General features: G+C 49.9%; 1 protein-coding gene across 2 annotated transcripts; it reads right to left on the bottom strand.

Moving 5' to 3' along the window:
* Positions 1-9126: 9126 nt before the first annotated feature.
* On the bottom strand, positions 9127-13181 carry C11H11orf91 (chromosome 11 C11orf91 homolog). 2 transcript variants are annotated; one of them, XM_078058226.1, is made up of 3 exons: positions 12560-13181; positions 10907-11032; positions 9127-9619 (listed from the first exon to the last, which is right to left on the bottom strand). In XM_078058226.1, the coding sequence occupies exons 1-2, from the start codon at positions 13050-13052 to the stop codon at positions 10947-10949; spliced, it is 579 nt and encodes a 192-aa protein (XP_077914352.1). In that variant the 5' UTR covers positions 13053-13181; the 3' UTR covers positions 9127-9619; positions 10907-10946. The 2 variants fall into 2 exon arrangements, with proteins under 2 accessions (XP_077914352.1, XP_035963065.1); XM_036107172.2 differs by lacking the exon at positions 9127-9619 and having other exon boundaries at positions 10775-11032; positions 12560-13180.
* Positions 13182-17156: the final 3975 nt, after the last annotated feature.

The following is a 17156-nucleotide window of genomic DNA, read 5'->3' as shown; positions in this document are numbered from 1 at the left end:
AACCAAAGTCCCCTTCTTTCTGGAAATGTTTACGATTAGAAAGGACAGACTGCAGTCCTATCTTCTAATGATGCTACACAGTTTTCCTTATCAGTGACCTTTAACTAGTTAGTAAGGTGGCCACAATATCCCCATGGGGACTGAGAACAAATTGTCAACTTCCAAGAATCAACAAGTGTTATAAACCCAAATTTCAGAGCTGTCACCATCAAATGAAATCAGGAGCCCAAACTGTAAGAAAAGGAATAACCGATTTGGGGACTACACTATGCAATCCAAATAAAAATTTCAGGAGCCATATATTTTACAAATGAAAACACAGTACGCCGAACACTCTCCCTCTGCATTGTTCATATCAATAAAGTGCCGTTCAGAATGCACTGGATTATTAATGAATGGGTTTTGGTGTTTGTTCAGCCTCTGAAATACGGTGCTCTATGGAGCAAATCTAAATAGGCGAGCCAGGTAGAGCTTTGCAATGATACCATTTGTTTGCTGCATTTGTCTGTTGAGCTTAGTTGAAATTGTGTTTGTTTTTTCTTGGCAAATTTGCATATGAAATAAAGCACGTTGTCTTACTGTAATTTTCTTTCCAAGGTATTAGTGGATATTTGTGCTCACATTTTGTCTTTTCTCTTACTTAATATTTCTTTCTCCATTTCCCATAAGGAAAAGATTTTAGCAAGCATTTACAAATTCTCAGAATATTAGAAATCACCATGGGATGGAAGGATGTATCTTGCTTTTTTTGAAATTATAGGATCCCAGACTCTTTGAGTTGGAAGAGAATTTAGTGGGGAAATTATCCAGCTTTGTACCCTGCAATCAACACAGGATAAACCTCATGCCCTGTATGTACGATGTTGGCTTACCCGGTCAAAGATTAAGCAGAATTAGGGCTTCAGCAAGGCAGGTACTCAAAATGAGCAGGAGGGGAATGAACAGGAGGTGGAAGGGAGATGGAGAGTGTTAAATATGATTTGATATTTAGGGCAAAAAAATAATGTAGTCACCATGGGGTGAAAGTGGGGGAATTGTCTTGATTTTAAATTACATATGGAGTAAGAAGACACCAAAATTTTTTTAAAGGTTTTACTCTAGCTCAGAATCTATACCATGCCCATTGTTATCACATGGGTAAAGGGATCCCCATTTTAGGATTTGCAATCATCCAGACCTGGATTTGAACCTCACTTTTACCTCATTCTAGTTTTTGGACAAGTCATGTCCCCTCTCTGGGCCTTATCTGTGAAATGAAGCTAAGATCTAGTCTATGATGTGACTGCAGTGCTGGGAGAGAGTGCCCGGTTTACACTGCATGATATTTTATGAGCATGATGGATTGTTGGTATTTATTTGTCTTCTTGAATACTTCTAGCATTGGGGAACTCACTGTCTTGCCAGAGCCAACATATTACCCATTGATCACCCAGAAGGGATGACCCCTATGTTCAGCCCCTTCCAGCCACCTACTGTAGACAACCTCTCTTTTCAAAAGCCCAGGACACCCATAAGTCCCCAGAACAGAGGCGAGCTCAGGACACCCAGGCAGGGAGCAGTGCTATGAAAGAAAACGCCCTTCACCAACTGACCAAGCTGACGATCTCCCACAGATTCCACATGTTCTTTTGATTATGGCCCCATCATTCCTGGGAGTCAGTCTTCAGAACAACCAAAAGACTCAACTCATCCAGGGTGTTCGACCCTAGTCCCATCAAGCAACTCCCTGCAAAACGCCTGGACTTGGTGTATTTGAAGTTCTGGCAGCAAGGACAGTTAGCTCTGTAAGAAGGACGGGGAACTCATTACCAGAATCATACAGTAAGCCAGTGGAAAATGAGACTGCCCATGTAACTGCTCAAGGCACAGTGTTGTTCAAGTGAAGCTCTCCTGCGCTGAAATCAGGAGAAACCTTGCCTGTTCCTGTTTGAGAGTCCAGACTTTGGGTGGTTATGATATTTGCTCACACCAATGTTCTTGATAGCAGCTGGGTGCAGTGGGCTGAAGGGGAACAGGGAAAATACAGTAGTTTGAAACCAGTTACCAAAAAATGAGCTGGAGGTTTAAGTGATCGGGCTTTGGAGTGGCTTGAACACATCCTAGTTTACATTTCTCGGCGCCTCTGTAAATGGCAGGGAGGACATCATCCTCATGGTCGGGGCTGGAAATATGTATATATTTTTAAAGATTTTATTTATTTATTTGACAGAGAGAGACACAGAAAGAGAGGGAACACAAGCAGGGGGGAGTGGGAGAGGGAGAAGCAGGCTTCCCACAGAGCAGGGAGCCGGATGCGGGGCTCCATCCCAGGACCCTGGGATCAGGACCTGAGCCGAAGGCGGTCGCTTAACGACTGAGCCACCCAGGCGCCCCTGGGGCTGGAAATATTAATAAGACTCAGTGTGTAGAGTGCTGAGCACAGAACCTGGCACAGAGGACCCCCTCAGTAATTGGTGGCTCATAGCTGGTATTGGTGGGTATGGCATTATGGCGGGGCTTGGAAGAAACTCTAAGAGTGACTCGAAACCCCATCAGCCTCTCTTGTGCTCAGTCCCCAAGACACCTTTTCCATTGCTAGAACTGGCCCCATCAGAGCATCTTTGCTCTGTTCCTAAAAGAGACTATAAAGTTACACCAGTCCTTGTAGTGCACCTAAAATAAACGGTCTCTTTGGGATGGATGGGGAAGGGTGCAGTGAACAGTTCAGGTTTGCTCACCATCCTCTTCCCCGTGAAGAGGGTCACACAACCTCCTTCTACAAGAGGGCTGCTCATGCCACGACGGCATGCGCGAGTACACGCACACACACGCATACATGCTCACACATCGTACCTTGGTCAAGTGGGCCTGTCCTCATTGTCCTGTGACTCTTCCCACATCTCCTCTGGGAGGGACAAGAAGGGAACCTAGATTCCTGGAGGCTTACACAGAGGAAGGAACTGCCCCCTGGAGGTGCTGGGTAGGCTCCGCCGCTGACCCACTGCGTCACCTTAGGCTTCATATTCTCGGAGCCTTGGTTTCCTCATTTATAAAGAGATACTATTTTCACCCACTCCCACATCAGTTAACTCTGAAAACCAGGCCTGCATTCAACCCCAGATTTCCAAACTCAACACAACCCAATTAAATAAAGGGGAAACTCTATGTATTACCTCTGTCTAGATCTGAATGGTCTGATACACTAGCCACTAGCTGTTTAAACTAAAATATAGGGGCGCCTGGGTGGCTCAGTCGTTAAGCGTCTGCCTTCGGCTCGGGTCATGGTCCCAGGGTCCTGGGATCGAGCCCCACATCGGGCTCCCTGCTCGGCGGGAAGCCTGCTTCTCCCTCTCCCACTCGCCCTGCTTGTGCTCCCTCTCTGGCTGTGTCTCTCTGTCAAATAAATAAATAAAATCTTAAAATAAATAAATAAATAAATAAATAAAAATAAACTAAAATATAATCATTAAAATGAAATAAAATTTAAAATTCAGTTCCTCAGTGGTACTAGCCACATGTCGAGTCTCAATGGCCACGTGCGGCTAATGGCTTCCACATTACGCAGCACAGATTTAGAACATTTCTATCACTGCGGAAAGCTCTGTTAGACAACATAGGTCTAGACCATCCACCCATTCATGGATAACAATAATAACAGATAATAGGCAAATAGACAACAGTCCATAGAAAAATATCTATATTTAGGTATATTTATGTTTGTTTCCTCATATGTAAGTAGGTATAAATATATGTACTTACTTATGGACTGTTGTCTATCTGCCTATTTATTTATCTGTTGTCATCCATTAATGGTTGGATGGTAATAGCAGCAGGTGGATAAATGACAGGAGGGAGAGAGAGGACTAACTAGGAATGCAGTGTAGATGACGCTCCAGACTCACTTGTGCCGTCCCCCACCCCAAATCCGTATGTCAAAACCTTAATCCCCAGTGTGCTGGTATTTGGAGATGGGGCCTTTGGGAGGTAAGTAGGTTTAGATGAGGTCATAGAGTGGGGTCCTCAAGATGGGAAAAATGTGCCTATAAGAAGAGGAGGAGACACCAGAGCTCCCTCTCCCATGTGAGGACGCAGCAAGAAGGCAGCCAACTGCAAGCCAGGAAGAGAGCTCATCAGGACAGGAACTGGCCTGCACCTTGATCTTGGACTTTCCAGCCTACAGAACCGTGAGAAGTAAATGTCTGTTGTTTAAGCGCCCCAGTCTGTGAAATTTTGGTATAGCCGCCCAAGCAGACCCATACAGACAATAAATATTAGTGAGTTCAGTCCAGCTTCTTTTATTCATGTGAACCGGACTTTTCACCTTGAAACTGCTTCTGAAAAGAGATCCTCCACCCCCCCCCACCCGTCCCTGTGGGAGTAAAATGTGGCTCTCAGCAGGCACCCACCTGCAGCCTCTGGGAAAGGCCCCGGGCTACACCTGTGTTTATTTTCGCAATGAATGCCGGCACTGGCCGCAACGTGTCCTCCTCCCTAGAGGTTTCCAAACTGGATTTTCTCCTGGATAATAATGAACAAGCTGATAAATGTCAGCTCTGGATGTGAGAGGACTAGAAAGGGAAGGGGGGTGGGGGGAAATCTGTTCCATCCCACTTCCAAGTTCAGGCTGCCACCTAGTGGATCCCACCAAGAGAGAAACACCTTTGTGTTCATGACCAGAAACCCTGATGCCAAATGTTCCCAGCAAACCCTACCAAGCAAAGTGACGTGTCAGGTCCTGATCCGAGCGGTTGTATGCACATTATCTCAATTAATTTGAAACAACCCCAGGCAGGGGGAATGACCAGGTACATTTTCCAGAAATTCCAGAAATTAAGCACCTGCTTCTTTGAAGGAAGGCTTGGATGAATAAACAAACGAATGAGTAAAATGAACGCAGGCTTAATTTACGGGCAGTGTTTTCCGAGTTGTAGAATGTACTGCATTCAAATAAACTCCGAGGCGACATAAAGAATCCTGGGTGAGTTTGTGAATGGATAGACGGGACAGCTGATATTTCTTCCTCCCTGCAGAGGAGTCCTCCTTCCGGCCCCCGCTGAATCACCGGCTGACCTTGACCTTCGCCGCTCTGTCCTCTCCCCCAGCTCGTGACCGAGCTCCCAGCCAGCATGCCCGCCCCGCCCCCCACCCCCCGGCCCTTCCCTGAGGAGCTGGGACAGGAAACTGCTCACTGTGGGCGGTCCTGCGAACACGGAGCCCGACGACGTGGCTCCGGTGAGTCACTGAGGAGTGAGGTTAGGAGGAAGCCCAGGGGCAGAGGCAGGAACGCGGGGAGGAGTACGGAGAGGGAGATCAGACGGCAGCTGCCCGGGCTCCTGGCGGCTTCCCCCCCACCCCCCCGCGCCAGTCGGCAGGAGGCCCGGGAGGGGACATGCGGCGGCCCGGAATGCAGGGGCTGCCCCCAACTCTGAGTGCCTCTGAGGGGGCTGCCGGCACAGGACCCTGGCCAGCCCTCCCTCCCTCCGCGACGTGGCCAGAGATGGACTCGGAGGGGTGGAGGGCCAATCACATGTCCTCTCCAAGGACAGGAGGCCGGCGCGGAGCCGTCCTGGGGCAGCACCCTCATTCCATTCCTTCTAAAGGCCTGGATGCCTCCTTTTTTTTTTTTTTTTTAACATTTTTCTTACGTTGGTTTCTATTGCTTGTAACCAGAGAACCTTCCTGTCAGCCCCTCTTGTTATTTAAGTAAGTTAGTTTGAGTGGCCCTCTGTTTCCCGGCAACCAAAAGAAACCCAGCCCGCGGAACCATTTCCCGGACTCCCCTCTGGTCCTGTCTCCGAGGACGCCGCCCAGATACCGTCTGTGTGAGCTGACGCCCTGGTGTGGACTGACGAAAGCGCCGGGTGGTGACCACAGCCCTCCCCTGGGGGACCCACCTGCAGAGAGTCCCAGCCCTTGGCTTTGCTGCAGGAGATGATGCTGCCTGGGAGAAAGCGGCTGGCCCTCTCTAGAAAAGACTCAAACCTCCTCCCAAACTGCCTCCCAGCCACGCTCACCTCCTTGTCACTTTCTGTAGGGCTGAGCCCTCGGGGCCCTGCAAGCTCAAAGCTTCTCCCTCCCTGCGGGCCAGGCCTCCTTCTGGCTCACAGCCCACGGCCACCTCCATTCCCCATAGCCCAACAGTGAGAACAGTGTTCTAAATGCGCTAGAAAATAATAATAATGACTCCCAACTGGGGCGGTTTCACATCTGTCACCTTATTTCTTGTCCCCCACCCAACCATCCTTTGAGAGCAGTGTCTCCATTATACAGATGAAGGAGCAGGCTCAGAGAGGTTAGGTGACTTTCCCAAGGTCACATATCTGGTTGGAGACGGAATCAAGTGTCTGCTGAAAATGCCCGTGAGCCATGAGGCACCCACGTGGTGTTCACCTCCGGCGAAAGCTTTAAAGCTGTGATTGGCTCTCTCTTCTGTTCTGAGAAACCAGGTTCCTGCAGGCCTGGATCCTGCCTGACTCCTTTGGCCACATGGTGGGGCACAAATTACTTGCATTAAGTAGAAGGAGGTTTTCCCGTTTCCCTTGAAATTTTCTATTTCTCTCAGGACTAACAGATCTGTGATGAAGGGGATGTGATATAAATAGCTAGTTTCATGCTTAATCAAGTTTCATGTTCCATCTTGCTCAAAATGGTTACCACTGCAGAGGAGGGACTTCTGTCCCCCTCCTGCAGGCTGTTACCTCTGTACTCCCTTATACCCTTATTACCCGAAAGTAGAAGTCACAAATCTGATTGGCCAGGGTCCAGAACATTCCTTGGGCCCCATGTTACCAGTGGGCAGGCTTACTACATCTTAAAAGTCAGTACACATGTGCTCCTATTTATTTCAAGGTAAAGCCTGCCTTGGGGGGCAGGCCTGATCAGGCTCTTCTTTCCTGCCTCGGCTGGTCAGTGTCTACAGCCGAGTGGGCAAATGGGGCCAGAGGAAGAAAGGGGCCTCCTTTATACCTTCAGCCCAACTTCAAATGCTTCAAAGCAGCTTTCTCTTTAGCTCAGTTATGAACAAAGTGGTATTTTTGTTTCTCGTTTAGCTGGTGGTGTGCTAGTAAACAGTTTAACAACCAACTGTCTGGGAGAGTGGAGGTGGGCAGAAACAAACGGGATTTCTACCTTCGCCAATTTCCATGGTGTAGAAACTCTCCTGATGGCCAATATCATATGCCAACCTGACATTCTTAGGAAGTAAGCAGGAAGCACGTTCGTACACCATTATATATAGTGGTGCCAGAGACATGGCCTCAGGAACATAAGTAATTGCAAAATAGGAAGTGAAGGATTTTGAGTATTTCTTAACTTAGTTGTAAATATACTTGGTGAGTTGATACAGTTTAATTTTTAATAATGGCTGTATTTAACAACCAGCTGACAAAATTCCTGAATTTTAGCAACTGGCGCTCATGAGCTATTCAAGCCGGCCCCGGCACCCGGTGCATTCAGCTATTATTCCTTGCATATGCTCTTCTCTCAATCAGGACTCCTATCCTTTTCATCTGCCAACGTCCTTTTCTTTGGCAAACAGCTTCTTCCATTCCATTTTGTTCTGGAGGAGCCTCTCTTCCCTCATTTATAAAACACGCCAAGAGTGGTGCTTATTCTACAAGGTGATGGTGAGGATTAAATGAGATTGTTCATATCAATTGTCTCCCTCTGCGCCTGGGACACGGTGTGTACGGAATAGGGGGCCAATCTTGTGCTCATGGGGGGGGAGGTTAGGGGTTAGCAGGAGGTGGGAGCTATTGGGACTGGGAAGGGAATGGGAAACAGGCCCCCCGGCTATACTGCCCTTGGTTTTTCCCCACCCTCTCATTAACATTCTCCAGCCCCTCTCATTGACTTTGCCCGCCAGAAGTTTTTCAGGGTGAACAAGGGAGCTTTCCCGATAGCCACCAGCCTGGGGCAATAGGAATCTGCCTTCGGGGCGCCTGGGTGGCTCAGTCGTTAAGCGTCTGCCTTCGGCTCAGGTCATGATCCCAGGGTCCTGGGATCGAGCCCCACATCGGGCTCCCTGCTCCGCGGGAAGCCTGCTTCTCCCTCTCCCACTCCCCCTGCTTGTTTGTGTTCCCTCTCTCACTGTGTCTCTCTCTCTCAAATAAATAAATAAAATCTTTTAAAAAATAAATAAATAAATAAAATAAAAGGAATCTGCCTTCTTCCTGGGGAGGAGAGACGGGCCTGGAATCCCTGCCCAGGGTGAGAGGGCTGCTATGGGTAGAGCAGAGGTTACAAACTCTACGGGACTGCTGAGCCTTTATTTTATTTGGTCCGAATTGTGTTCTGGAAATATTTGCATTTGTTGCTAAGATTTAGAAAGCAGGAGCTTTCGCCTGACAGCGTGCTACACTCCTGGCTGGGCAACAAGCAGCTGGAAGTCAGGGTCGGCTGCCGACCCCCCATCCCCCGCCCAGCCTCGGCTCTGCAGCTGGCCCCTCTCCACCCGGTTCCCCGCACCCCTTCCACGGTTTCCAGCTGGGCCTTACAGGCATGCACATTTGCATCCTCAAGCACGGGGTCGCTGCACAAACTTTGAGGAGGTAACATGTAAACAAGGTGTGCAGGAAGTTGAGGGTGATAGCCATGTGGCACCTAGGGGAAGGTTCCAGGCACAGGGGGGCTGGTGCAAAGGCTGAAGGTGGGAGCATACTGGGATGTTTGAGGGCCAGCAAGAGCCCAGATGGCTGGAGCAGGAGTGAGGGGAGCATGATGGGGTAAATGCTGAGGGTCCTTCCAGGTGGGACTCTACAAGCCACTGCAGGGACTATAACTATATAATGGTATGCAACTTCCCGGGGTTCCTAGCACCCATTTCCCCATTTACCGGCATCTGCATGCTCACACCACGGACGGAACCTCCTGTGATTGCAGAGGAACCGTCTCTGCTCCCACGTAACGCCGATCCCTCCACTGTAAAGTAGGTCCCACCCCTCTTGTCCACTTGAGAACACCATTCCAGCCATGCCCCATCTACATCGTCACTTTTTCTCCCTCCGCCCGAGCACAAACAAGCAGTCATTTCTCTCTTAATAAAGACCGCTCAACCCCGCTTGCCCTGACAGTTACTGCTCTAAGAGGCAGCTAAACGCCTCTAAAGTCTTCTCCAGCCATGGTCTCCAATTCACCTCCACCCCCTTCTCTCTTAAAACGACTCTGGTCAGGCGTTAAACCCCTCTCACTCAACCGAAACTGCACTTGACAAGATCACCGACACCAGATCCCCGTAGCCAAGTCCAAGAGGGCATCTCAGGCTCGCGGTGCCGGGCCGACCAGTGCGATTGGTCCGAGCTGATCACGCCCCCTCCCAAACACCTCCTCCGCTCGGAATTTTTTTTTTTTTAAGATTTTATTTATTTTTCGAGAGAGAGAGAGAGAGTGAGAGAAGGAACACAAGCAGGGGGAGTGGGAGAGGGAGAAGCAGGCTCTCCGCCGAGCAGGGAGCCCGATGCGGGGCTCGATCCCAGGACCCTGGGATCATGACCTGAGCGGAAGGCAGACGCTTAACGACCGAGCCACCCAGGCGCCCTCCTCCGCTCGGCTTCTAAGACGCCTGATTCACTGCTCACTCCTTTCCGTTCTTTTTTGCAGGAAGCCCAAACGTCACAAGTTCTTTGGCTGTGATCTCCAGCGGCTGCAGGCAGAGCGAGGGCACAAGAGAATCCAGATGCCAAGCATCAAAATGTTACACTCGATTGAAGACCTGTTTTCTAAAATACTTTCTCCTTTATTTGTGGGCTTGTGTTGCTGAGCTCTTGCTCCTTCTTGCCAGAGAGACAGCACCTGGCTGCAGGGGTGCTGGCAGTGGGGGCCACCCCACAGGACATAGACACCTCTGACCCAGCAAGGGGGAAAGGGCGGCCGGGCCTGGGCCACATTGCACAGCACCACCGCTTCTCGGTGGATTATTAGTTCTGACAGCCTCCTACCTGCTTTCCCTGTTTCCTCCTCAGTCTATTCTCAACTCAGAAGCACAGGTCAGATACTATCACTCGGCTGAAAACCCTCTAACCACTCCATACTCCACTCGAGTCCCTGCCGTGGCTTGCAGAGTCCCACCTGGAAGGACCCTCTGCACTCACCCCTATCATGCTCCCCTCACTCCTCCTGCTCCAGCCATCGGGGCTCTTGCTGGCCCTCAAACATCCCAGTATGCTCCCACCTTCAGCCTTTGCACCAGCCCCCCTGTGCCTGGAACCTTCCCCTAGGTGCCACATGGCTATCACCCTCAACTTCCTGCACACCTTGTTTACATGTTACCTCTTCCAGAAACCTTATTTAAAATGCCACCCTGCTTTCCTCTGACCCTCCTGACCAATTGCCTACTGTTTTTGTTTTCCCCTTAGCAGGTCATCTATGATACTGTATTATGATTTACTTATTTATAGTATTTATTGTCTGGGTCTCCCCCACTCCCAGTCCTGAGTCTGGGAGGGCACATAACAAGTCCTCGGTACTTCTTGAATATGATTTTCTAGGAAGGACCATAGCTTTGACCAGATTATCAAAGAGTTTTTTGGCCCAAAAACTATTAAAACACTTCCCAGGACTAAAGCTGTTTGAAAACAAACCATTTGTTCCAGTCCTCAAAGAACCTTTCTGAGCAGGGACACAGCAACCAAATATATATTGCCCTTGGGTTTTCCCAACTCCCTCCACGTGGCAGTATTGGGCGTCCCCTCCTATGGTCTCAGGAGCCCCTGAATGCCAGCTGGGCAGCAGCTTCTAGACCCTGTGAGAGAGCACCCCCCCCCCGCCCCCGGCTGCAGCACAGAGAGGAGACAGACCATGAGATTTACCCCACAAGTGGGCACTGTATGTGGAATATACGCTGGGAGCAATGAGAACAGCAGGAAATACAGAACAGAAAATAACGATCTTTGAAATGACAACAAACGGGACACATTATCTAAGCACTAACACCTAAGGAGGCGGCTGCCCAGGCTCCGGTGGGCAGCTCCTCAGGAGAGAGAGGCCGACTTCTTTCCAGCCTGCCTTGTCTTCAGTCCTTGTAACTTTTCATCTTTCAGTGCCTTCAAGAATTTATCTGCAGGAGAGCAAAACAAACACAGCTGTAGTTAAGATAAGGGCTTTTCTAACAGTTCCAAAGTAAGCTTCTGGGAAGCAATTGTGTGTTCCCTGCATGAACCCAAAACCCAACATGGGAAGGAAAAAAACCCTAACAGCCAAAACGTGTTTTAAGTGGGGAATATGTAGTAAAGAAATCCAGGACTTAGAAAAGCCTGTCTTCTAGGGATTCTTTCCATGACTGTGGGGAAAAGGACCTTACAGGGTGCCTGATGAGTTGGGGAACACTCTCATGGCCACATTAACCTAAACATTTAGGTTATTTCATACTCCCCTTCCCTGTGTGGCAAGAGAGCCGATTTAACCTGTTGTTTTTGTTTTGTTTTGTTTTATAATAGTGGGGATGGTCTTTCGAGAACAATGTGCCCTCCTCCATTGTTATACTGCAAGCCTTAGAACAGGTGATGGGGGGGCACCTGGGTGGCTCAGTCGTTAAGCATCTGCCTTCGGCTCAGGTCATGATCCCAGGGCCCTGGGATCGAGCCCCGCATCAGGCTCCCTGCTCTGCGGAAGCCTGCTTCTCCCTCTCCACTCCCCCTGCTTGTGTTCCCTCTCTCGCTGTCTCTCTCTGACAAATAAATAAATAAAATCTTTAAAAAAAAAAAAAAAGAACAGGTGATGGGAAGACAAAGTCTGCAGAACAGCCTATGGCTACTGAATATTCTATAGTGTGACAGGTCCTTATGGAAGTAGAATCAGATTTAACTTTACCCTCCAACTGGAAGGATCAGTTAGCTTGCATGCTAGAGGAATCCTGCCCACATCAGCACACCTGGTCTACCCTGATCCAGATCCCTAAGACTTTAAACCTAAGATCAGAGGGCAGAATTCAGGACCCTGGTGAGAGGGCTTACCAGGACCGGACCCAGGGTTCACAGGGAGGTTTCCTTCCAGCACTGAGAAGTGGAGGGCCCCAAAGCCCCTCAGTGAACTGTCCTTGGGATTCCTGGGTCTTGCACAATTCCCACCTCTACCTACAGACCCTCCAACTGGTGTTTGCTTCCCCCTCCTCCCATTCAGGACCGCAGTTGAAGATAAACACTAAAGCTCAGGTCTGTAGAGGTAGGGATTGTGGGTCGTGGGTGATGGTAATATCACTACCACAGGGGTCGGGGGTGTCACGGTGTAGGAAGTTTAAAGTGCAGGATGGGGGCTGTGATGGACGGAGTTCTAGGTTTGGAGGCTGAGTCCAGATTACCAAAAGGGCTCAGGATGGAGGGAGGGTGGAGTTTGGGCCAAAAGTGTTCATGAAATCCTGGCTGTGGTGAGCGAAGCGTCGGTTGAAATCCAAGATGGGGGAGTCGGGGTGCTGGGAGGTGTGACTGGGTGCTGGAGAGGTCGATCTGGGATCTGGGATCCCTGGGGACTGGAGTCTGAGCCCGAGGCCACACTGCGGGGGAGGGGATTAGGAAGACATGGAGCCAAGGAGGGAGCCAAGGAGCCAGCCAAGGCGGGCTAAGGGGGGGACTCGGGCAAGGTCACGCACAGCGCTGGGAGTCGAAGCCGTCCCCAGTGATGGTGAGCAGCTCCAGCTCCTTAATCCGGATCTCCAGCTCGCATAACTCCTCGGGGTGGGAGGCGGAGGCGAGCCGGGGGGTCGTGGGGCCGGGGGCCAGAGGCGAGGCAGCCACCTCGGGCCCCGGCGGTGGCGAGTAGAAGAAGCGCAGAGGCTCATAGGGGATGGAGGCCAGGCCGGAGGGCCAGGGCGGGGGCCACGGGCGCTCGCTGGGAGGCCCCAGGCCGGGTGGCGGCGGCAGGGGCGCCGGAACCTGGGGCACCTGGGGCAGGGGCCGCCCCGCCACCGCCCCGCCCGCCGCCGCCCCGCCCGCCTTCAGAGGCACGAAGAGCTTCTTCCAGATGTTGAAGTCGCTGAGCGGGGACGAGGAGATGCCGCGGTCGTAGAGGGAAGGGAAGTAGAGGGGCGGGGCCGGCCGCTGGCTCATGGTGGGGCTCTGGCTGCCGCGCCGCCCCTTCGGCATCTTTTGAATGGGAAGCTGCGTGGGAGGAACCCCGCGCCCTGAGACGCGCGCCTCAGCCCGGAGTCGCCCGAATTCTGAGGTTCCACAGGCCACGCCCCGACGGAGCGCGGCCCCGCCCTTTCGGCCTGCCCCGCCCCGAACCGGAGGGGTTCTACTGTCCGGCCGGCCACGCCCCAGGACGTGCCCCGCCCATTGACGGCAGGCGGCGACCCTGGAGCCGGCGAGGCTGGGCGAGCTGCAGTGACCGGAAGTCTCGCAGGCGCGCCCTAACCCGCGCTGGCCGCACCGCTGGTTTTCCGCTGCGCCCGGCGATCGCCCCACATCCGCTGTCCTCTAGCCTCCCATCCGGTCCGGCCCCTCGACTCTTCCCACCGCCCCTACATTCCACAAGCCTCGCTCCCACGCTCTTGCTCCCCTGGCCCCAGCTCCCATCTCCCATCCCAGCAGAACCTCAGAAAAAAACAGGAAGCAGGGAGCTGGCCAGAACTGCAAGAATACATTTTTCAGTCTTCCTCTCCTTTCATAGGGAGAAAAATATTTCCTAGAAATCTGCCCCCTGCCACAGCCGACTTCCCTTACACCTCTCGCCGCAGAGTATCTGGGGAAATGAGTTACCATCCTCTACAACGGGAGGCAAAGGAGAAGAGTGTTGATTGGGATCGGCTGTTGGAGCCAGCCCATGTTTCTGCCAAATTTCCCAGTGTTGTGGAAGATTCTGGAGAACGGGACCCTGGTATGGATTTGTAATAGATCTGAAGTGGAATGTCTTCAATGAAATGCAGTTTACTTAAGTTCTTTTCCAGACACATTATTAGGCGCTAACAGGAAACAAGCCACCAAAGAGAAATCCTGCTGCACCCACCTCGAATAGCTCACCCATTCTTTAAGAAGGACCTGTACATACTGTCCCAAGGGGCTTGTCCAGCTCATTTTACATGCGTAGCCTGTATTAGCCACAGACTGAGGGGAAGTAAATTTCCTTGAAAACCTCCCCCTAGTGATCACTGGTGTGAATGGACAAAGGTGGGTGGGGGCCAGTTTAGGCTGTTGGCCAGCCAAGATCTGAGTCAGTACCAGCTCCATTGGCAAATGCTACATATATGTATACGGCTATATACCTATGGTTCATTTAGGGGTCTGTGTGTGTGTGTACATGTATGTATGTGTGTGTATATAGGTATTAGGAGTGAGCTGGACAGTTAGGCAGTCAGGACTAGGGTCCCCACAAGAAAATACAGAGTCAGGACAGCTAAAACAAAACAGCACCGACATCCTGTTCTGCAGCTTAGAAAGGACTGCACTAACATTTTGCTTTGCAGCCTTTGCAGAAATGACTTCTGCAGAATGTCCTAAAATAAGACAATTAACCCCAAAGCATTTGTCAATATCACGGGCAAGGAACAGTTAAGACAGATGTCAGCAAAAAAAAAGACCAGCACAGAGACATTAACCTAATAGATAGGCAGATACATGACCAAAGGCATGACTCAGCACGTACACCCTGGTTGCTTAAGATAGCTCCACAAGAGAGCTCATAGAAGCCCCTAAACTTAGAAACTTTGAGAGCAACCCACTCACACTCCCCTCCCTCTCCGGGAGCTTTATACTCTTGCTCAATGAACTTTGTTTTGCTGCCCACCACTCTTCGTCTGGTCTACCTCTTCATTCTTCCAAGCAGTGTGACCAAGAACTGCGGGCACTAAGGGGACAAAAATCCTGTAGCATATATAGCGGGACAGCGGACAGTCAGATGTCCAAGGTGAATAACTTTGGGTACGTTGCTTGACTTCTAAGAGGGTTTTCTGTAAAAATAAAAATAAGAGAACCAGGCTGCCTCATACCGTTGTTTGTGATGATCCAATAGAAGACAGAATGATGTGTGTGAAACACTTGAAAACTTCAAAAACTCTGTCCAAATGCAGCTGTCCCCACTGAGCGGCTTGTCTGAAGCTGAGCAGCTTTGTGTTCCCGTACTTAGCTGCAAACTCCTCGAGGGCAAGAATTCAGCCTTATAATGTTGAGCATAGAATAGGATTCAATAAATATTTGAGAACTTTTATTTTTTTTTAAGATTTATTCATTTATTTGAGGAGGAGGGAGGGACAGAGGGGGAGGAAGAGTCTCCAGCAGATTCCGTGCAGAGCCTGACTCGGGGCTCCATCTCACAACCCTGAGATCATGACCTGAGTCAAAACCAAGAGTTGGATGCTTAACCTACTGCACCACCCAGACGCCCCTATTTGAGAACTTTTAAAACAGTGTTATGTGTTTGGGGGACTGAAGGGGACCAGGATATAGCACGCCAAAATATGCCATGTTGGGATAAGGATTATTGTAAGTTGAAGGAAACTGAGAAACAGCAGACACAAGAGAAATTCTGTCCTCTCCCTTTCTGCCTAAAAGCAGGGTATAAATTTCCCTTTGTGAAGGTATCTCCTCCCCTCTGCCAAACCAGGGAAAAGTGATGATAATTCTCACTGGAGACGGCACTGACTTGAGTATGCATAAACAAATCTTACTACACAACCCTATCTTCAATGAGTTTCTCCCATGTATCTAACTTCCCACAATTTATGACTTCTAGAAGCCCAAACCCCTTTTTCTTTGTCTTGTCCCTTGTCCACAATTTATCACCCTTTGTTAAAATGGCTTATAAGGTTGCAAGCCTAAATGTTTCTTTGGGTTTTCACATCTTTTCTGTCAGCCCCCGTGTGCATGCATAATAAATCTTTTCTACTGTTAACTTGTCTTTCGTTGGTTTAATTCACATGACCCAGCTATTGAACCTAAGAAAGTAGAGGAAAATACTTTTTCCCACCTCTACAGAACCACAGTAGTGGTAAGAACCAGAGTTTTGGACTCAGACCTAGGACCAAACCCTGGATCTACTATGTACTCGGCTGTATGGATGAACTTTTCTGAACCTCGGTTTTTTTTTAAATCTGTATAATGGGAATAGCAGCAGTATTTCCTCATTAAATTGGCAAGATTAAATGAGACCATCTAGGGGCGCCTGGGTGGCTCAGTTGGTTAAATGAGACCATCTAAGTTATTTGGCCATAGAACATGCTCAGTAATGTTAACTCTTATTATATATTGAAGAGCCTTAGAAAGGAAAGAGATTTTGCATTATGTTTTTCAAATGATGTAATCTAATCACATTTTTATTCATATATATATCCATTCAAAGAGAAAAAGCTTACAGACTTTTTGCCTTAGCTTCAAGGTAATCTGAATAGATGTTTATACCAGGTGGCTTAATTATAAGACAATCGTGATGTTACAAGTGGTAGATTTAAGAGAAAGGTAGTTTCCTCTAACAACTACACAACAGGAAAATGCTACGATGAACACACACTGAGGTAAATCCCAGTGAGGTGAAGTCCTTATGGGGTACTAACAAACCACAGTGGTTAAGGCAAAACCCTACAAATTCGTTCTGCAAACAAGTGTCTGGTAAAGTGAAGTTGGTGATGAAAAGACAGAGCAGACTTACATCCATTTTAAATAGAAACTTCCCCTCCCTGGGCTCAAAAGCTCTTGCAGCACCTGCCTCACTACTCAAATTCCCCATTATGTGCCATCCTATTGGGGCTGAAGGGATTCAGTTTCCGACACCCAAGCTCCCTGCCTGCACTTGGAACCAACTGAGAGAGACACTCACCCAGGTCGCTCTTCGCAGATAAAGGTCTGTTGGAGGACGTGGCTTTAGGTCTGGTGACTGGGTGGATTTGCCAGGACAGCACCTCTGAAGTGAGCTCAGCTACCCAGCGCCAGGCCCGGTGGGAAAACCACAGGCCTCGTCCACAGGGGGAAGGGTCTTTACTAGCACAGAGGAGAGTGGGATAAAAGGCCTGGTCCTTTCTCCAGGCTCATCTATCAGGGCAGGGGTTCTCCCATCTCAGGAGAAGGGGGGCAGGAGTGTCACCCTTAAGACACGTGACACAGTGGGTTGGGGGTTCCTCCCAACACTCTGACTTAAACTCTCTCGCACCGAGGTTGGGGTTTATAATTTCCCCTCGCCCAAGCCCTGTTCGGCCAGGAGCTCCCAGGAGTACATGCGTTGCTGGTTCCCTCATCATAGCCTGCTGGACATAAGCAAGC

Source organism: Halichoerus grypus, chromosome 11 (genome assembly GCF_964656455.1).
Source record: "Halichoerus grypus chromosome 11, mHalGry1.hap1.1, whole genome shotgun sequence".
In the NCBI taxonomy this organism is placed as follows: domain Eukaryota; kingdom Metazoa; phylum Chordata; class Mammalia; order Carnivora; family Phocidae; genus Halichoerus; species Halichoerus grypus.
This window is presented reverse-complemented; position numbering and strand designations above follow the sequence as displayed.